At 41.1% G+C, this 18,184-nt stretch overlaps 1 protein-coding gene across 4 annotated transcripts in view; it reads right to left on the bottom strand.

Moving 5' to 3' along the window:
• Positions 1-18,184, bottom strand: part of LOC134345594 (arfaptin-1-like) — a 140,034-nt gene that overhangs the window by 5,982 nt on the left and 115,868 nt on the right. For all 4 annotated transcript variants that reach the window (XM_063046491.1, XM_063046492.1, XM_063046490.1 and 1 more), the window contains 2 exons: positions 12,958-13,115; positions 2,466-2,640 (listed from right to left, as the gene is read on the bottom strand). In XM_063046491.1, coding sequence (XP_062902561.1) covers positions 2,466-2,640; positions 12,958-13,115 — 333 coding nt within the window. The remainder of the gene's footprint in view (positions 1-2,465; positions 2,641-12,957; positions 13,116-18,184) is intronic.

Here is an 18,184-nt window from a genome sequence, read left to right as displayed (position 1 = left end):
CATTATGGGCTCACCTTCTTAATATTTTTCTAATAAATCTTTGGCAAAAGTTCCATTATTTTGCTGACAAATGTTAACTTAACTGCTCTACAATTGCTGAACTCATTTCATTTCATAGCCATTTCTTTCTTTTCAGATCAATATGTGGAAAATTGAATAGAAGAAATATTGAAAGAAATTATAACAAACAAGCTTCGTCATGCGCAAATTGGCAGCTGTGTTTCCCACATAGTAACGTGGACTAATTCTATTATGGAACATTATGGGTTATGAAAAGTGGCATTTCAATCAAAGCTCTGTTTCTTAAAAGATCAAGTTAATTCTTAATGAAAATCAAAAATTGCAGATGCTGGAAATCTGAAGTAAAAACAAAAAAATGCTGCAAACAGGTCAGGCAAGACACTGTGCCAAACTTACTGACTGCTCCCAGCATTATTTATTTTAATTCTTAATAGCTGACATTTGCTATGTTGACTGGGGATTTTCTTATGGTTAAAGTGACTGAGTTGCCATTGGTTTAAGTTTTGTTTACAATTGTTCTGTTTCATACTAATGCTAATTTTCCATAACTTGAACAGGTTTTTTTTTAAGATAATGGCTTGAACATTTGCATCTCCCATTATAATCAGATTCTCATTCAATGGAACAAGGCAAGTTACATCTGAATGCGTGTGGAAATGGCACCACACAATGCCCATTTTAAACTCATAGCTTTAGATATAATCCAAAGGGGAATGATAAATGCCTCAGCAGCAATAAATGCGATACCATCCATGTTAACTCCTGGGATTTTAAGGATAAGCAATCGAAACTAGAAAGGCACAATTCCAACACAGGTACAGCAATAGAGATCTGATGTTATGTGTGAATTAACTATTGGAAATTTGACTGTCGGATTGAAAAAAGCAATTAAGTATACAGAACATTGGCTTAATAAATAGATGTAAATGGAACAACAGCAAGGCAGTCATGATGAACCTTTGTAAAATACTGGATCAGCCACAAACTTGGTCTTGTGCTCAATTCTGAACACTGCACTTCAGGAGAGCTGCAAAGATAATGCATGATTTCAGAGTTAAGGGAGCTTAGGTATGTGGGTGGACTGGCATAGCTGAGATTGTTTTCCCTATAAAAGAGGAGGGTGGAACAGGAACCGATACATATATTTAAAGTGAGGATATGAATGGAATGGATAGTTAAAGAGAAACTGCTTCCATTGGCAGAATCAAAAAACAGAAAGGCCAGAATGTAGATGATTAGCAAAAGAACCAAAAGTGAAATGAGACAATTTTTAAAATATATAGTAAGTGGTTCGGGTTAAAAATGTGCTGCCCTTGAAAGAGTTTGGGAGGGAGTAATGTGTTAACAGAGGCAGATTCAATTATAGTTTTTAAAAAGAAAGTAATTTAGTGCCTTAAAGGAAAAAGGGAACAATGGTGAGAGGAGAGTAACCGGCTCGATTACTCTACAATTGTGGGGATTGGTGAACTCCGCACTACTCAGGATCCTAAAGATTGTAGCACACAAGGAGGCATAAAGCTGGTAAGTTTTTAATGGGCTGAATGGCCTCCTTGTTTACTACAATCTTTAGGTTCCTGAGTAGTGCAGAGTTCACCTATCCCCACAATTGTAGAGCTGGCCAAAAACATCCACACATAGCAACTGTCATGGAAACAGAACCATTATTTTTCTTGATAAAAACTGGAATAAGGGTAAAGTGACAACTTGCTAATTAGAAGCCTTTAGTAAATATATAAAAAAAGGAGAGTTTTATAGGACATCAGATTCATGGCATTTCAAGATTTTAATCTTCCAGGTGACTCCTAAAATCAGCTTCCATGCCTCAATGTCATCTTTGGTATCAGCTGATCTCTGCCAATTCAGTTTATTGCACACCGCTGCATGTGTGAGGTCTCTTGAACTTCATTCTCAAGGAGGCAAGACTTTATCTGTTTTTCGTTTGATCCACAGGAGCAGAGAAAATAGCCACAGGGATTTGCTTGAATTGTGCCTTCCTCCAAAATATACACACTGGGAACCTGCACTCACGTAGGGTTACACTTGCCCGGCAATTTCTGTGAAACACGTGTGTCTATAGTCTTGGAGGGGTTTCATTGACCCTTCCACTTAGAATGTACCACTTGTAAGTTCATTTTCCCCAGGTGGCCCACACCCCTTAGACCTCTGTGAATGCTCTCCCATCTCTGCATCGTTGTTACAGAATTCATTCATCAAGTAGCAAGACTTCCCTGTGGCTAGAAGAGTGCCATTTCTAACGCTTAGTAGTTGACTGCCAAGATTGCAGCAGTGAGGCTAAACGATGGAATAAAATAATATGTAATGAATTAACAGATTATTTCACAGTGAAAATGATAGAGCGCAGCCTTACCTCAGGGAACTAGGCAAAGCTCTTCCTGAAATGGAAGATTTCAATAAGACGCTGACAAACATTCCAAAAAAAATACCTTGTTTTCATCCAGAAATTTCAGTTTGATGGACACACTCGTTCTGAGTTTGTCAAACTTCTCTTTGTGAATCTGGAATTGTTGCTGGGAGTGTTCAATTTTTGGAATCGTAACTGCATCGCGAGGACCAAGGTTCAATTCCTCCAAATCAGTTCGATACGCATCGTACTCTATCCTGTGATGCAAAACATGGACAAAGTGCATTACACTCAGTCCCTGGTATACTTAACAAAGATAAAAACAGTGCATGTAAAACACCCTCGCTCAGAGGAAGCAGCAACAGAACTCATTCTTTGATTGTGGTTAATAATCATTGCATGAGGTAATCACCACATTTCATTGATAATTACATCAGAGATAAAATGCAACAAAGGCAACATCATGAATGGCTTCAGTCTTGAAGAAGGCTTAATCAATTTTGACTGTACTGTGCTGACTCATTACTTGTGGTTATATCATACAGACATTGCCTGGGGAACATTGAATTATAATTCAATTATAATTTAGCTTTTACACAGAGAGGACAAGTTGTACTTAATTTCCAAAAGCCACAAGCTCTGATTGTTTTTACAATGATATGAAAAAAGATATTTGGTCCAAGCAACTTTGCAAACTCACCCAAAACCCTGGACTTTGCTGCGCATTTTAACATACATGCCACATTTGCCACAATAAGGGGTAGACAATTTGGAATGGAGTTGAGGAAAAACTTTTTCACACAGAGGGTTGTGGTTCTGCGGAATGCTCTGCCTCAGAAGGCAGTGGAGGCCAATTCTCTGGATTCTTTCAAAAAAGAGTTAGATAGAGCTCTTAAAGATAGCGGAGTGAAGGGATATGGGGAGAAGGCAGGAAAAGGGTACTGATTGTGGATGATCAGCCATGATCACAGTGAATGGCGGTGCTGGCTCAAAGGGCTGAATGGCCTACTTCTGCACCTATTGTCTATTGTCCAGAAATACAGAAAGTGGTGAGGAGCAACGTTGTTTTCTTGTGGGCTGCTGTTGAAAATGAGGATCTCCGAATGGTTTAGCAAATACAGTACATACAGTCAGTAATGATCTCTACTGGGAAGGAATAACTCAAATCTTACGCTGCAATGGCAAACTGCATCTGGCACTTAGAGAAGCACCACCTTGTTGGTGTGAATTTGAGAGGTCGGGAGAAAGAAGGAGAAGATAATACAATACTCCTGACCTCTGGCCAGTGTTCTCTTTTTTCAAATTGTAGGGATAAAATCTTTGAATAATTCCAAGGCATTTTAGAGACACTTAAACATAATGACAGCTTAACAGAGGAATTATTAAAATATTCAAAAGTATTATTGAAGAGATTCTTAATTTTTGTTTTGTTTTTGGTGACGTGTGATTACCAGAATTTACTGTCAATGTCGAAGTGGCTTCGGAACATTTGTGGTGAGCCACTGCAGTCCTTTTGTTGAAGGTAAGGCAATGATAGGTGTGAAATTCCAGAGTTTAATGGGCCATTCAGCCCATTAAAAACTTACCAGCTCTAAGCAAGAGGAACCATAAAGGAATGAAAATATATGGCCAAGCCAGGATGATGGTGCGATTTAGAGAGGGTAGGGTGGTCTAAAACTTAGAAGCTGGCTGGCTGTCACTATAGATGGCAGTGGATGAACTGAGGGAAAAAGGTGATGAGCAAGGTGAGGAAGACTGAGATAACTAGAAAAGAAGCCTGGATCAAATAACTAAACTCTTTGGCTAAGAAGGGGAAGGTGTGTTAGTGGCTGGACTGTAACACTCAAGTAATTATTGAGATTTGAGGGTTGGGGATGGGGGAAGATGATGGTGAGACCATTGAAAGATTTAATGCAACAATGATTGTTTTAATGTCCAGCATTGGGTAACATTGAGAATTTTAATGAAGTTGTGAGAACATGGTGAAAAGATGGTGAAAGACCCTAAGCCATACTGATACTGTTGACTATATAAGTGCTGTAATGGAAAATGCAGTTGCATGTATTGACTAGGTTTTGTTTCTGCCAAAGCCAGACAGGTGGTGGATAGTAATGATCTTGACAGTGAATAGACACAGAGTCTGCAACTCATCCAAACAAAGTGTGTTCCCTAGCAAGTCTCATTTGCCTGTAATTGGCCCGTATCACTATAAAACTTTCCTATCCATGAACATGTCCAAGTGTCTTTTAAATGTTCTAAATGGACCTGCCTGTGGTAAGTTCTCTTTGTCATTCCTTTTCCAACTTTCCCAATCAAGATCCCATTGCAACCTTAGACAATCTTCTTCATTGTTCACAACACCAATTCCGGTGTCAACCTCAAACTTACAGTCATGCCTCCTACATGCGCACCCAAATTGGTATGCCACCTACACGTTCATCCAAACAGCTGACAAACACCCATCCATCTGGCACACCACTGTTCATATGCTCCAATACAACAAACAACCTTTCACTACCACTTCCAACTCCCAACAGCCAATTTTGTATCTAATTGGCTAGATCACCCCCTATCCCTGAAGATATCTCCTTCCAGTCCAACATGTCTAACACGCAGGACCTAGTCAAAGGCCTTGCTGAAGCCCACATAGACAACATCAACTGCTCTGCCCATGTTAATCCTGTCAGTTACCTCTCCAAATTACTCAATTCATGAACCATGCCAACTATCCCTAACCAGTCCTTGTCTTTCCAAAAGCAGAGATATCCCGAGTCTCAGATACCACTCCAGGAACTTGTCCACCACAGTTGCAATGCTCACTGGCCTGGAGCTCCCTGCCTTGGCCTTGCAGCCCTTGTTAAATAAGCATACATTAGCTAACTTCCCAGTCTTACAGTACGTCACCCTTGATGAGAGGTGGCAAGAATCTCTGCTCCAGCAATTCCTTTCAAAGAAAAGATAAAGGAAGAACAGAAAAGTGACTTGGTTATGGAAAGATACAAGTATAGAAAGAAGGTAGGAACATGAAACTTTCTCGCAAAAAATCTGAAGAAATGTAAGAGTTCAAAAAGGGTGATGGTAAATTCAGTACTGTGCAAAAGTTCTAGGTACATGTAAAAAATAAACCTGTAAAGATGCTTTTAAAAGTAATATAATAAAAAGTTTCTAAGTATCAAAAGAAATAAACAGCAAAGCACCAAATCAAATCAAAATTTGGTGTGATTGTCCTTTGCCTTTAAAGTTACAATAGAGACTCCGGTTTAAGGTGGCGCTACTGAAGATGGGTGACAGCTTACTGGCAGTTTTGAAAGCAGGAATGACAACTAAATACACTATTAATAACACTCTCTGTGGAAAATTGTGGTAAACAATGAAGAGGTGAGCAAAGGCAAGGCTAATCTGAGGGTCGAGGCACGTTCGAGACGAAGTGAGAGTTATAGACAGAGTTAGAGTGAGCGAAGCAGAGTAAAACTGGAGCAGAGGAGTTTCAGAGCCTGTCCACCTAAATCGAGAGTGAGGTTAGATCAATCTCAGCACCACCCTGATCTGGAAAGATCGGTACAGGCCCAGAGTGTATTGCTTCGGCAGGGCCCGGGTCTGAATACGGCAGACAGTTTAAACATTGGGCTGAATGGATTGAAAAGGCTGGATGTTGGGGACCAGGGGCGAGGGTCAGGCTGTTCACTGCAATGTTTACTCTGCTCTCCACAAGCCATAACACTGAGACTGATGCTATATCCTGCTATGGCTGCTTCAGGCTTTGTGTCTGCAAGCTTCGTGACGAATTGCTCCACTGTGTGATGAGCTGAGACTATGGGCCTGCTCTGGCTGTTCAGGGTTCCAGGGCTATGGATTCACTTTTGTTCTGATTGCTATTGCTTGCTTTTAATTTTTGCATGATTTGTGTTTTTTCTTCCTCTGCGCATTGGCTGTTGTTTTTTTAAAATTGGGTTGTTTTGGGTTTCTTGTTTCGTGGCTGCCTGTAAGCAGACGAATCTCAAGTTTGTATAATTTATACATACTTTGATAAGTTTACTTTTGCATCTATTCGCTTCGGTAAACTGTCATGCAGTTTCATAAGATAATTGGCTGGTAGGTTGTTCCAAGCATCTTGGAGAACTTGCCACACTTCTTCTGCAGACTTTGGCCGTCTCACTTGCTTCCCTCTCCACCTCTCTCCGCTTTCCGCAGGGATCGGTCCCTCCGCGACTCCCTTATCCGCATGTCCATCCCCACTGATCTCCCACCCGGCACTTATCCCTGTAAGCGTAAGTGCTACACCTGTCCCTACACCTCATCTCTTGCCACCATTCCCCAAACAGTCCATCCAGGTGAGACAACACTTCACTTGTGAGTCTGTTGGGGTCATCTATTGCATCCGGTGCTCCTGGTACGGCCTCCTCTACATCAGGGGACCGCTTCGTCGAGCACCTCCACTCTGTGCGCCACAACTGGCAGGATCTCCTGGTAGCCACCCACTTCAACTCTGCTTCCCACTCCCATTCAGATATGTCCATACATGGCCTCCTCTACTGCCATGATGAGGCTAAACTCAGGTTGGAGGAGCAACACCTCGTATACCGTCTAGATAGTCTCCAGCCCCTTGGTATGAACACAGAATTCTCCAACTTCCGGTAATTCCCTCCCCCTCCCTTCCTCTATCCCTTTTTCACTCTACCCCCTCGACCAGCTCCCTCATGGTTCCACCTCCTTCTTCTACTACCTGTTGTTTTCAGGGCTATGACCTCAATGCTTCCCTTCCCCCACCCCTTTGTCTTTCAAATTACTGGTCTTTCAACTAAGGCTACAAGCATTCTTCAAATCCTTCCCCACCTTCCATTCTGCAGTCCTGATGAAGGGTTCCGGCCCGAAACGTCAACTCATCGTTTCTAACTGATGCTGCCCAACCTGCTGAGTTCATCCAGCGTACTGAAAGTCTTGCTTTGATCACAGCATCTGCAGATTATTTTGTCTCTCCAGGTAATCCCAGACCGTCTCAATGATGTTGACATCAGTGTTCTGCAAAGGCCATACCAACTGTTGCACAACTCATTCTTATTTTTGTTGAAGATAGTTCTTTATGACCTTGGGCGTGTGTTTGAGGTCTTGTCCTGCTGCAGAATGAAGTTCAGATTGATCAGATGCCTTTCTGATGGTATTGCGTAATATATGAGCATTAATCATCTGGTCAGAATTAATGAAATCCTCATATGCTGTACTTCTCAGCATTAATTGTGAACAGATCACCAATTCCATTTGCAGAAATGCAACCCCAAACCTGAACGGAACCTCCACTGTGCTTCACTGTTGGCTGCAGATACTTATCCACGTAGTGCTCAAGCTCTTCTATGGATAAATTGCCACCCGTTTGACCCAATAGTTTCAAACTTTGACTTGTCAAAATTCAGAGCACTTGCTGCCATTAATCATCACCCCAGTCTTTGTGTTTCTGTACATAGGTGAGTCTCTTGGCTTTCTTTCCACTTCAGAGGAATGGCTTTTTGGCAGCAACTCTTCCATGAAGACCACTTCTGATAGACTCTCTGGACTGTAGAGGGATGTACTTGGGTACCAGTTGTTTCTGTGAGTTCAGAGCTGATAAGAGTGATGGACTTCTCCGAGTTAGAAGAGACTTCAGTTTGATGTATCTCTTGTCTGCTGTGTTTATTTTCTGTGGCCGACTACTGATTTCCTGGTCCTCAACATTGCCTGCTTCTCTGTGCTTCTTCAGAAGAGCTTGGACAATACATCTTGAGACTCTATTTACCACAAAATTTCTGCTGGGAGTAGACCTTGCTGATGCAGGATAACCACTTTGTGTCTTGTTGCTATGGTCTTGCCATGGTGTAAGAATTGATTTGAAGGTTAAACTGTTACACCCTCACTTTTTAGTTTGGTTGTCCTTCACCCAGTTTGATCCCTTCTACACCCGTTTCTGTTTCAGTGAATCAGTTTAGTTCAGTCAATTCATTATGTCATTGATCATTAGCATCTGTTTGTTTTCCTGTTTAATCATGCACTGGGCTATATACCTACAAAGTAATTAAGTTTTTATTTGAAAAGTGGGCTATTACTAATATGTTACTTCCTTAAAAGAAATACAAATATTTCTCTAATATTTAACATTTTGGAAAATGAATGTTTGGAAATCTAAAATTTTCCCTGCACACTAATATAGAGGGCAAAAAATAAACATCTAAAACAAAATTTATATTAAAAAATTAGGATGCCTAAGATTTTTGCACAGTAGTGTATAGAATCAGAATCAGGTTTATTATCACCAGCATGTGACTGGTTGCATCACAGTCTGGTATGGAAATATTAATGCCCTTGAACAGAAAATGCTACAAAAAACAGTGGACATGTCCAGTCCATCATGGGTAAAGCCCTCACTACCATTGTGAACATTTACAGAGTGCTGAGGAGAAATTAGAGGGATTGGGGAAAGAAGAGAGCCAACATACTCTGCTCTTGAAACAGATATTCAGAATCAGAACCAGGTTTATTATCACTGGCATGTGACGTGAAATTTGTTAACTTAGCAGCAGCAGTTCGATGCAATACATAATCTAGCAGAGAAATAATAATAATAAATAAAACAATAAATAAACAAGTAAATCAATTACATATATTGAATAGATTTTTTTTAATGTGCAAAATCAGAAATACCATATATGAAAAAAAAGTGAGGTAGTGTTCAAAGCTTCAATGTCCATTCAGGAATTGGATGGCAGAGGAGAAGCTGTTCCTGAATCACTGAGTGTGTGCCTTCAGGCTTCTGTATCTCCTACCTGATGGTAACAGTGAGAAAAGGGCATGCCCTGGGTGCTGGAGGTCTTTAATAATGGACGCTGCCTTTTGAGACACTGCTCCCTGAAGGTGTACTGGGTACTTTGTAGGCTAGTGCCCAAGATGGAACTGACTAGATTTACAACCTTCTGCAGCTTCTTTCGGTCCTGTGCAGTAGCCCCTCCATACCAGACAGTGATGCAGCCTGTCAGAATGTTCTCCACTGTACAACTATAGAAGTTTTTGAGTATATTTGTTGACATGCCAAATCGCTTCAAACTCCTAATAAAGTATAGCAGCTGTCTTGCCTTCTTTATGACTAAATCAATACGTTGGGACCAGGTTAGATCCTCACAGATCCTGACACAAAGGAACTTGAAGCTGCTCACCCTCTCCACCTCTGATCCCTCTATGAGGATTGGTATGTGTTCCTTCGTCTTACCCTTCCTGAAGTCCACAATCAGCTCTTTCGTCTTACTGACATTGAGTGCCAGGTTGTTGCTGCGACACCATTCCACTAGTTGGCATATCTCACTCCTGTACGCCCTCTCGTCACCACCTGAGATTCTACCAACAATGGTTGTATCGTCAGCAAATTTGTAGATGGTATTTGAGCTATGCCTAGCCACACAGTCATGTGTATACAGAGAGTAGAGCAGTGGGCTAAGCACACATCCCTGAGGTGCACCAGTGTTGATTGTCAGCGAAAGGATATGTTATCACCAATCCGCACAGATTGTGGTCTTCTGGTTAGGAAGTCGAGGATCCAATTGCAGAGGGAGGAACAGAGGCCCAGGTTCTGCAACTTCGCAATCAGGATTGTGGGATTGATGGTATTAAATGCTGAGCTATAGTCGATGACCAGCATTCTGACGTAGGTGTTTGTGTTGTCCAGGTGGTCCAAGGCTGTGTGGAGAGCCATTGACTTATTGTGATGATAGGCAAATTGCAATGGGTCCAGGTCCTTGCTGAGGCAGGAGTTCAGTCTAGACATAACCAACCTCTCAAAGCATTTCATCACTGTTGATGTGAGTGCTACTGGGCAAAAGTCATTAAGGCAGTCCACATTATTCTTCTTAGGCACTGGTATGATTGTTGCCTTTTTGAAGCAAGTGGGAACTTCTGTCCATAGCATTGAGAGGTTGAAAATGTCTTTGAGTACTCCTGCTAGTTGGTTGTCACAGGTTTTCAGAGCCTTACCAGGTACTCCATCGGGACCTTCTGCCTTGCGAGGGTCAACTCTCTTTAAAGACAGCCTAACATCGGCCTCTGAGACAGAGATCACAGGGTCATCAGGTGCAGCAGGGATCTTCACAGCTGTAGTTGTGTTCTCCCTTTCAAAGCGTGCATAGAAGGCATTGAGTTCATCTGGTAGTGAAGCATCACTGCCATTTATACTATTGGGTTTCGTTTTGTAGGAATTAATGTCTCGCAGACCTTGCCAGAGCTGCTGTGCATCTGATACCGCCTCCAACCTCGTTTGAAATTGTCTCTTTGACCTTCAAATAGCCCTCTGCAAATTATACCTGATTTTTTGGTACAGGCCTAGGTTGCCAGACTTGAATGCCACAGATCTAGCCTTCAGCAGGCGACGTACCTCCTGGTTCATCCATGGCTTTTGGTTTGGGAGTGTACAGTAAGTCTTTGTAGGCACACACTCATCCACACAGGTTTTAATGAAGTCGGTAACAATGGCAGCATACTCATCCAGGTTCAAAGATGAATCCCTGAATACAGTCCAGTCCACCGATTCAAAGCAGTCCTGTAGGCGCTCCTGTGCTTCCGTTGTCCAAACCTTTCTGGTCCTCACTACGGGTGCTGCAGTCTTCAGTCTCTGCCTATACTCAGGGAGAAGAAGTACAGCCAGGTGAGCAGACTTCCCGAAGTGAGGGCATGGAATAGCACGGTAGGTATTCTTGATGGTGGTGTAGCAATGGTCCAGTGTGTTGTTTCCTCTGGTATTGCAAGTGATTGTTGATGGTAATTGCTTAGTGATCTTTTCAGACTGGCCTTGTTGAAAATCTCCCAAAATGATGGTGAAGGCATTAGGGTGATGAATGGTAGTTATCCGAAAGTTACGCTAGGCATGATGGCTCATAGAAGGAAAGATTGCTCTTAACAATACAGTAACAGGTGCCACAACAGTGTTGTTGGAGAACAACAACGGGAGAACTGAAGCTTAAAAAAAGTAGAAGAAAAGAAATGCAGAAGTAATTAAAAGGTTATGATGTCCAGGGAAAATGTCTGGCAAAGGAACAACAGAAAATGACTTGGTGATGGCAAGGTATGAGAAGCAAAGAAGGGAAGGACATACGGGAAGCTGGAAAAAAAAAGACAGGCTTAGGATCTACCTAATGGATATATGTCAATGTGTGCCTTCAAAGCTCGCACATTGACCTATTTATAGGTAGACATTCAGTCATGATTAGGGACCAGAGAATCATTTGTACCATACCCAAAGCAGTCAGCTCCTTCAGAACAGGGGAGAAAATGACTGAGGAAAGGGTAAAAACAAAAAAACACTGAAATGCCTAGAAATTTGAAGATTAAAAATGTTAAATTGTTAAAAATAAGTAAACAGATTCAAAACGTTGGTTGCCCACTTCCTTTCATAGATGCTTCCTGACCAGCTGAGCTCCTCATGCACCTTGTACTTTACTCTAGATTCCAGCATCTACAGCCTTGTGTATCCCAAAGTATATTTAACTTTCCCATGGCATAAATATCTACAACATTCAGGGCTCTTTACTGAGACATGTCCAATTCAAAGCCCCCACATTAAATATTTTTACTTAAAGAAACTAACAAACAAGAACTCAGTCAACATGAGCAATACTTTGTATTAAACACTGACCCACATCACCCTTTCCATAGAAGACTGAAGTGCGTGTTTCTGATTACAATATATATGAAGTCTATCTCAAGGTTGCATCAAGGAGCTCCTTCATTGTTTGAAATGCTTCGGTAAGCTCAATCATGCTGAACTTGTGTACTTCAATGAAAAATATCTTCAGCAATGGACACTAACAAGCTTGGAGCAACTACTTCACAGCTCATAACCACATAAAATGAACTTCAAGTACCAACTCTTGAGATTAATGAATGTAGCACTCAGAGAGCCTGGATACACCCCCAGTTCTGTTAGATCAGGAAGAAGAATATATTCATATCTCAGTTTTCAAGAACCAAATCGGAAAAATGTTGACTGGGAAATGCAATCACATGGTACAATTCTTTGTTGCATGACTACATAGAATTTCCTGAGTTAAGCATGATTTGGTGTTCATTACATTGGTATTGCATTTATGCAATTTTGTTCTGAGTCTTTCACGTGTGCCATGTTCATATGGAATTGAAGCTCATTTCCTCCTACATTAAAAGAGCCCAGTCTTACCCGGTCACATGCCAGGGTAACCAAAAGACCCATCATTATCCACTATCATTCATTTCCCCATATGTTGTCAGTAAGTTAAATTAGTTAAATTATGAAGATGGCACACCAGTTATCATTCCACATCCCATCTTTCCACATTTTGCAATTAGTTAAATTAATGCCCACTTTGGTTAACTATAAATGTGCTTAACAGGAAAGTTTTACTGATTAAGTAGGATAAGAATACACCTTTTAAAAAAACTAATTTCTGCTCAGTTATCTGTTACGGTCATAAGCAATGATACTTCATTGAACTTTAACAATTTTCATAAAAATTAAATGAACAGAATGACATTCCTACAAAGAAAAGCATGATCTTTAGGGTGTTAGATGAATGCTGGAAATTGTGTACCTGGCATTTTCATACTGTTTTACTGCAATTAATGTGTCTTCAATTGTTTTGTTCACCAATGTATTCACACTGGCAATGAAAAAGTTAATTGCTCCAAGAAGTGTCTCCCCATTTTTACATAGCAATTTCTGAGTTTCAGCATTATATCCGAACTCTTCCTGAAACACAAAGAGATTGAAAAGGTTCAATGCAATGCCTGAAGATGGCACACCAGTTACCATTCCACATCCCATCTTTCCACATTTTGCACATCCAGTGCTCACATTGAGGCTGAACTCAAAGGAGAGCAAATATGGATAACAGTGATCACTTAACTGATGAAGATGTCCGCAGTTAATGTCATTGTAGAGCAGAGTACAAAAGAAAAAACAAAAAGGCTTAATTTTTGTTAGTTATCTGGATGGGATTTGTTTTGATATCTGTCAAGTAACTAGGCAGCACAGGAGGGTCCAAAGTGCAAAGGCAGAATGAGTAGCTAGGAGCTGGTGCTACATGTCGAAGATGTACAGTATGTGGTAGTTACTCACCATGCATATCAATACCAGTCTCTGTTTAAAAAAGTACATTACTGCCAGTAAACGACTTCCAAAATTCATGAAAGAAAATATATATTTACTTTTGTTGCCGAGAGTCAGCAGGAGCAAATTTAGAGAACCAACGACATGGTGAAGCACATTGGTAGCAGTTTGGGACAGGAAAGAAGTGAAGCATTAAAAGGCCATGCTAAAGAAAAATAGGATTGATCCCACAGATCTATCTACCAAAAGATGCAAGAAAACAGAATGCAGAGAAAATTAAAAGGCCTTAAATATAGTCAGGGACTTTGATTAGGGGATTCCTAGTGCCATGAAAGGGATGAAAACTAAATTTCAGGCCTTGTAAACAGAGTGCGATGGCTGATATTAACACATGTCTGGACACGTTGGCAAGGTCAGAAATGGTGCAATAATTAAAGGTGATGGCCAGGTCAATGATAGGCTTCAATAAAGGGAATTAAAGACGGCAGTTTTGAAAATGCAGCTAGGAAGGAACAAAATGTGCCTGTGGATAGGGAGCAGCTTCTGATATCAGGGAACAATAGACTGAGAGAGATACCCGAGTAGCACGCAATTAGGTGGGGGTTATGTGAGAGGAAATTAAGGGAACAGAGATGAATGTCACAGAGCAAAGGTCTGATGAGGGCTGGGTGGGAGCTGAACAATTACAGAAAGTTGTCGGATTAAAGCCAGTAATGTAAGAGGAGCAGAGAAACCTAGCTTAAGTTCAGTTCTTGAGGTGAGGGCATGTATAAGCCTATCAACGCTTTTGATGAATGCGAAAGTATTCAACAAAAGGCATCAGTTTGTGCATTTGAACACAACTTGGTCAAAATCCAACTTGTGTATTAAGTTCAAGGTTTGGCTGAATGACAGATCTATCTGGGAAAGCCTGAAGAGAAAGTTGTTAGTTCAATATGACTTTTCACTCAAAAGACTCAATTGTCACTTTGTCTGAAACCATCTCAATCAGAGACCCAAAAAATTTAACACAAGTAGTGAAAAAACTGCACTGGTTCATGGGAATGGTTTAACAAAAGGCACCATGTAGCAGTGTCAAAAAAAGTGGCAAATTTCCTAGACAGAGAAAGATGGTGTTGTATATTGAGGTGCAGAGTATTTAGGGAAAAAGTATGGTATAGAAAGCTAACACAAAACAAGGAGAGAAAATTAAGAACACTCTCAACACAGATTGCTTAGTACAAGGTGGTTTCAGCCATTTTGATGGTGTGTTTTTGAACCAATTGAGCGATCTGGTGCTTTTCTGTCTCCGAGAGGATTCTGTGAGGCTTCGAGCAAAATATGTGGCCTCGAGGCCAAGAAGCCACGAGCCCATAATTGACTCCATTTCTCACCGATTAAAGCACCAAGGAAGATTGAAACCATCGAAGCGAGTGCAGAAGGCGAGAGGGTGTTCAGGGCCGCCTACTCTTTGATTACATACCATGAAACTGAACTGCCTCAAGGGATTTCAGAAGGGAATTCAAAATAAAAAGCCGGTAACTGAACCAATACGGAAACCAATTTCTATTTTCAATTTAATAAAAGGCAGAACCTGCCAGATTGGTCAAGAACAGCACTGGAATCAGAGGCTGAATTAGGAATCTAATCAGAATCAAATGTCACTCCACTCTTCAAGGGAGGGAGGGAGTCAGAAGAAAGGAAATTGTAGGGCAGTTAGCCTGACCTCAGTGATTGGAAAGAAGTTGGAATCGATTGTTAAGGATGTGGTTTTGGGGTACTTGGAGGCACATGATAAAAACAGACCAAAGTTAGACTCATGGTCCTTAAGGGAAAATCTTGTCTGACAAATTTTTGAGGAAATAACAAGCAGGATAGACAAAGGAGAATCAGTGGATGTTATGTACTTGGATTTTCAAAAGGCCTTTGACACACACAAGGCTGCTTAACAAGGTAAGAGCCTGTACTATTACAGGAAAGATACGAGCATGGATAGAAGATTAGCTGACTGGCAGGAAGCAAAGAGTGGGAATAAAGGGGACCTTTTCTGGTTGGCTCTCAGTGACTAGTGGTGTTCAGCAGGGGTTGTTGTTGGGACTGCTTCTTTTTACGTTGTATGTCAATGATTTGATGATGGAATTGATGGCTTTGTGGCCAAGATTGTGGATGATACAAAGAGGTAGAGGAGCAGAGTATTGAGAAAGCAGGGAGGCTACAGAAGGACTAGGCAGATTAGGAGAATAGGCATAGAGGTGGCAGATGGAATACAGGGTCGGGAAGTGTATGGTCATGCACTTTGATGGGAGGAATAAAAGCAGAGACTATTTTCTAAACGTAGAGAAAATCCAAAAATCCAAAGTGGAAAAGAAGATTTGGGAGTCCTTGTGAAGGTTTGATTTGGTGGTGAGGAAGGCAAATGCAATATTAACATTCATTTCGATAGGACCAGAAAATAAAAGCAAAGATGTAATGCTGAAGCTTTATAAGGCACTGATGAGGCCTCACTTGGAGTACTGCGAGCAATTTTGGGCCCTTATTTAAGAAAGGATGTGCTGACGTTGGACAGCATACAGAGGTGGTTCATGAGAATGACTCCTGGAATGAAAGGCTTATCGTATGAGAAGTGATTGATGACTCTGGGCCTCCACTCACTGGAATTTAGAAGAATGAAGAGGGATCTCATTGAAACTAATCCAATGTTGAAAGGCCTAGATAGAGCCAATATGGAGAGGACACTTCCTGTGGTGGGGGAGGCTAGGACCAGATGGCATAGCCTGAGAATAGAGGGATGTCCATTCAGAATGGAAATAGAGGAATTTCTTCAGCTGGGGGTCATGAATCCATAGAATTTGTTACCACAAGCAGCTGGACATTGGTGCATTTAAGGCAGAGGTCAATAGGATATTGATTAGTCAGGGCATGGCAGGTTACAGGGAGAAGGCAGGAGAATGGGGATGAGAGAGAAATAGATTGGCCATGATGAAATGGTGGAGCAGACTCGATGGGTCAAATGGCCTAATTTTGCTCCTATGTCTGATGGTCTTATCAGGGCTGGTGGAACCTCCAATCAGAGGGAAAATAAACCTGGGGTAGAGGGATCATGGCAAATTTCAATGTTCTATTCCTATGTAATTTCCATCAAGATAGATTTTCCTAATCCAAAACTAGAAATCAATCTTGCCCCAGTTCAGGCATAACAAATTAGTCTAGCGATCTAACGTGGAAACCTCACCCACAAGGCAGTTACGTATGGAGGAGAGTTTCAGCATGTGTGGAACCGATGGAAGAGCTGGAAGTGTTGAAACCTGACAGCCAGGAGCAAGGGTGTGAAGGATTTACATCTTAATGTGTGGGTATGTCTTTTCTTATGGGGGAAGCCCCTGAAAAGGTGATCCAAAACTAGTCTGTTCCTTTTCTTTGTAAGTGTAGCACCTGTGCAACAGACACAAGGTTCGTGCAGCCTGTATAATGTAAGGTAAAGGGGTGGGGAAGACCGGGCTAGGGAGAGAAAGATAACCCCACTACAAAAGGTACATGTTCCAGGATCAAAGGGTAATGGACAAAGTAATGCAGCAACAATAGGGATCAGTATAGTTAGTGGGGACAGATCCTGTTCTCTGCAGCTTTAAGCATGAGCCCCACAAACTCAATCTGCCTCATGTCAGGGTTAAGGACTTTGTAGGGGCTGGAGAGGAACTATGAATGGAACAGGAGAGATGTAACTGTCTTGTTCCACGTGGACACCAATGAAATAGAAAGGACAAAGAAAGAGGTTCTGGCGAAGCAGTACGTGAAGCTGGACTCCAAATTTAAAAACAGAATCAAAAAGGTCATGATCAAACTGAGGTACATGCCATAAATTCAATAACATCGGAGAGCTGAATATGAGCTGAAAGAAAGGGTGAGTGGGTTTCAATTCTTGGAACACTGGCATCAGTACTTAAGGAGTTGGAATAGACGTCACTTAAAATGAGCTGGAACCAGTCTTGCAAATTAAATAACTAAGGCCATTTATAGGACTTCACAATAAAAAGGTGGGGAAGGAGTCTTAAGAGAAGAAATGAAGGGAAACAAGGTGAGACAATTGTACAGGGTGGTGATGTGGGCTATGATAACCAGTATGAATATGAAGGAATATGGAACAAACAGACAGAAACTGAACATGCATTCAGAGTAGGAAAAAAAAGATAAAGCAACACAATTGAAGGCTTGTTATCTGCACTCAAAACAAAACAGATGACTTAGTGCCACAGGTAGAAAGTAGTAAGAATGATCTGATAGCCAGTGCAGAGATATGGTTACAAGGTGACCAAGACTGGGAACTGAATGTTCTACGGTACTCAACAATTTAGATGGTTAGCTGGAAAGTAGTAGTTTGGGTAGTTCTGTCAAAAAGGGATCAGAATGGATTAGAATAAAGAAATAAAGTTGGCTTGAATGACAATATACAAGATCAATACGAGTGAAGATATAGCAGGGAAGTAGTCCCTGGAGGGAATAGTGTGTGCACTAACCCTCCCTCTAACAGTAGCCATATTGTGGAGTACAAAGGAGCAATGTGGGCTTGTACAAAAGGTACTAAAATAGCAAAGAATGTATTACAAATATTGGACAAATCAAATGGGTAAAGTCATGGGGTGTGTAAAAATAAATAAAAAGGGATAGAGTAGCTAAAATAAAAATTTGTTCCCTGAGGATAAGACTATAGAATAAATAATTGGAAACAAAGA

Source organism: Mobula hypostoma, chromosome 4 (genome assembly GCF_963921235.1).
Source record: "Mobula hypostoma chromosome 4, sMobHyp1.1, whole genome shotgun sequence".
NCBI lineage: Eukaryota > Metazoa > Chordata > Chondrichthyes > Myliobatiformes > Myliobatidae > Mobula > Mobula hypostoma.
This window is presented reverse-complemented; position numbering and strand designations above follow the sequence as displayed.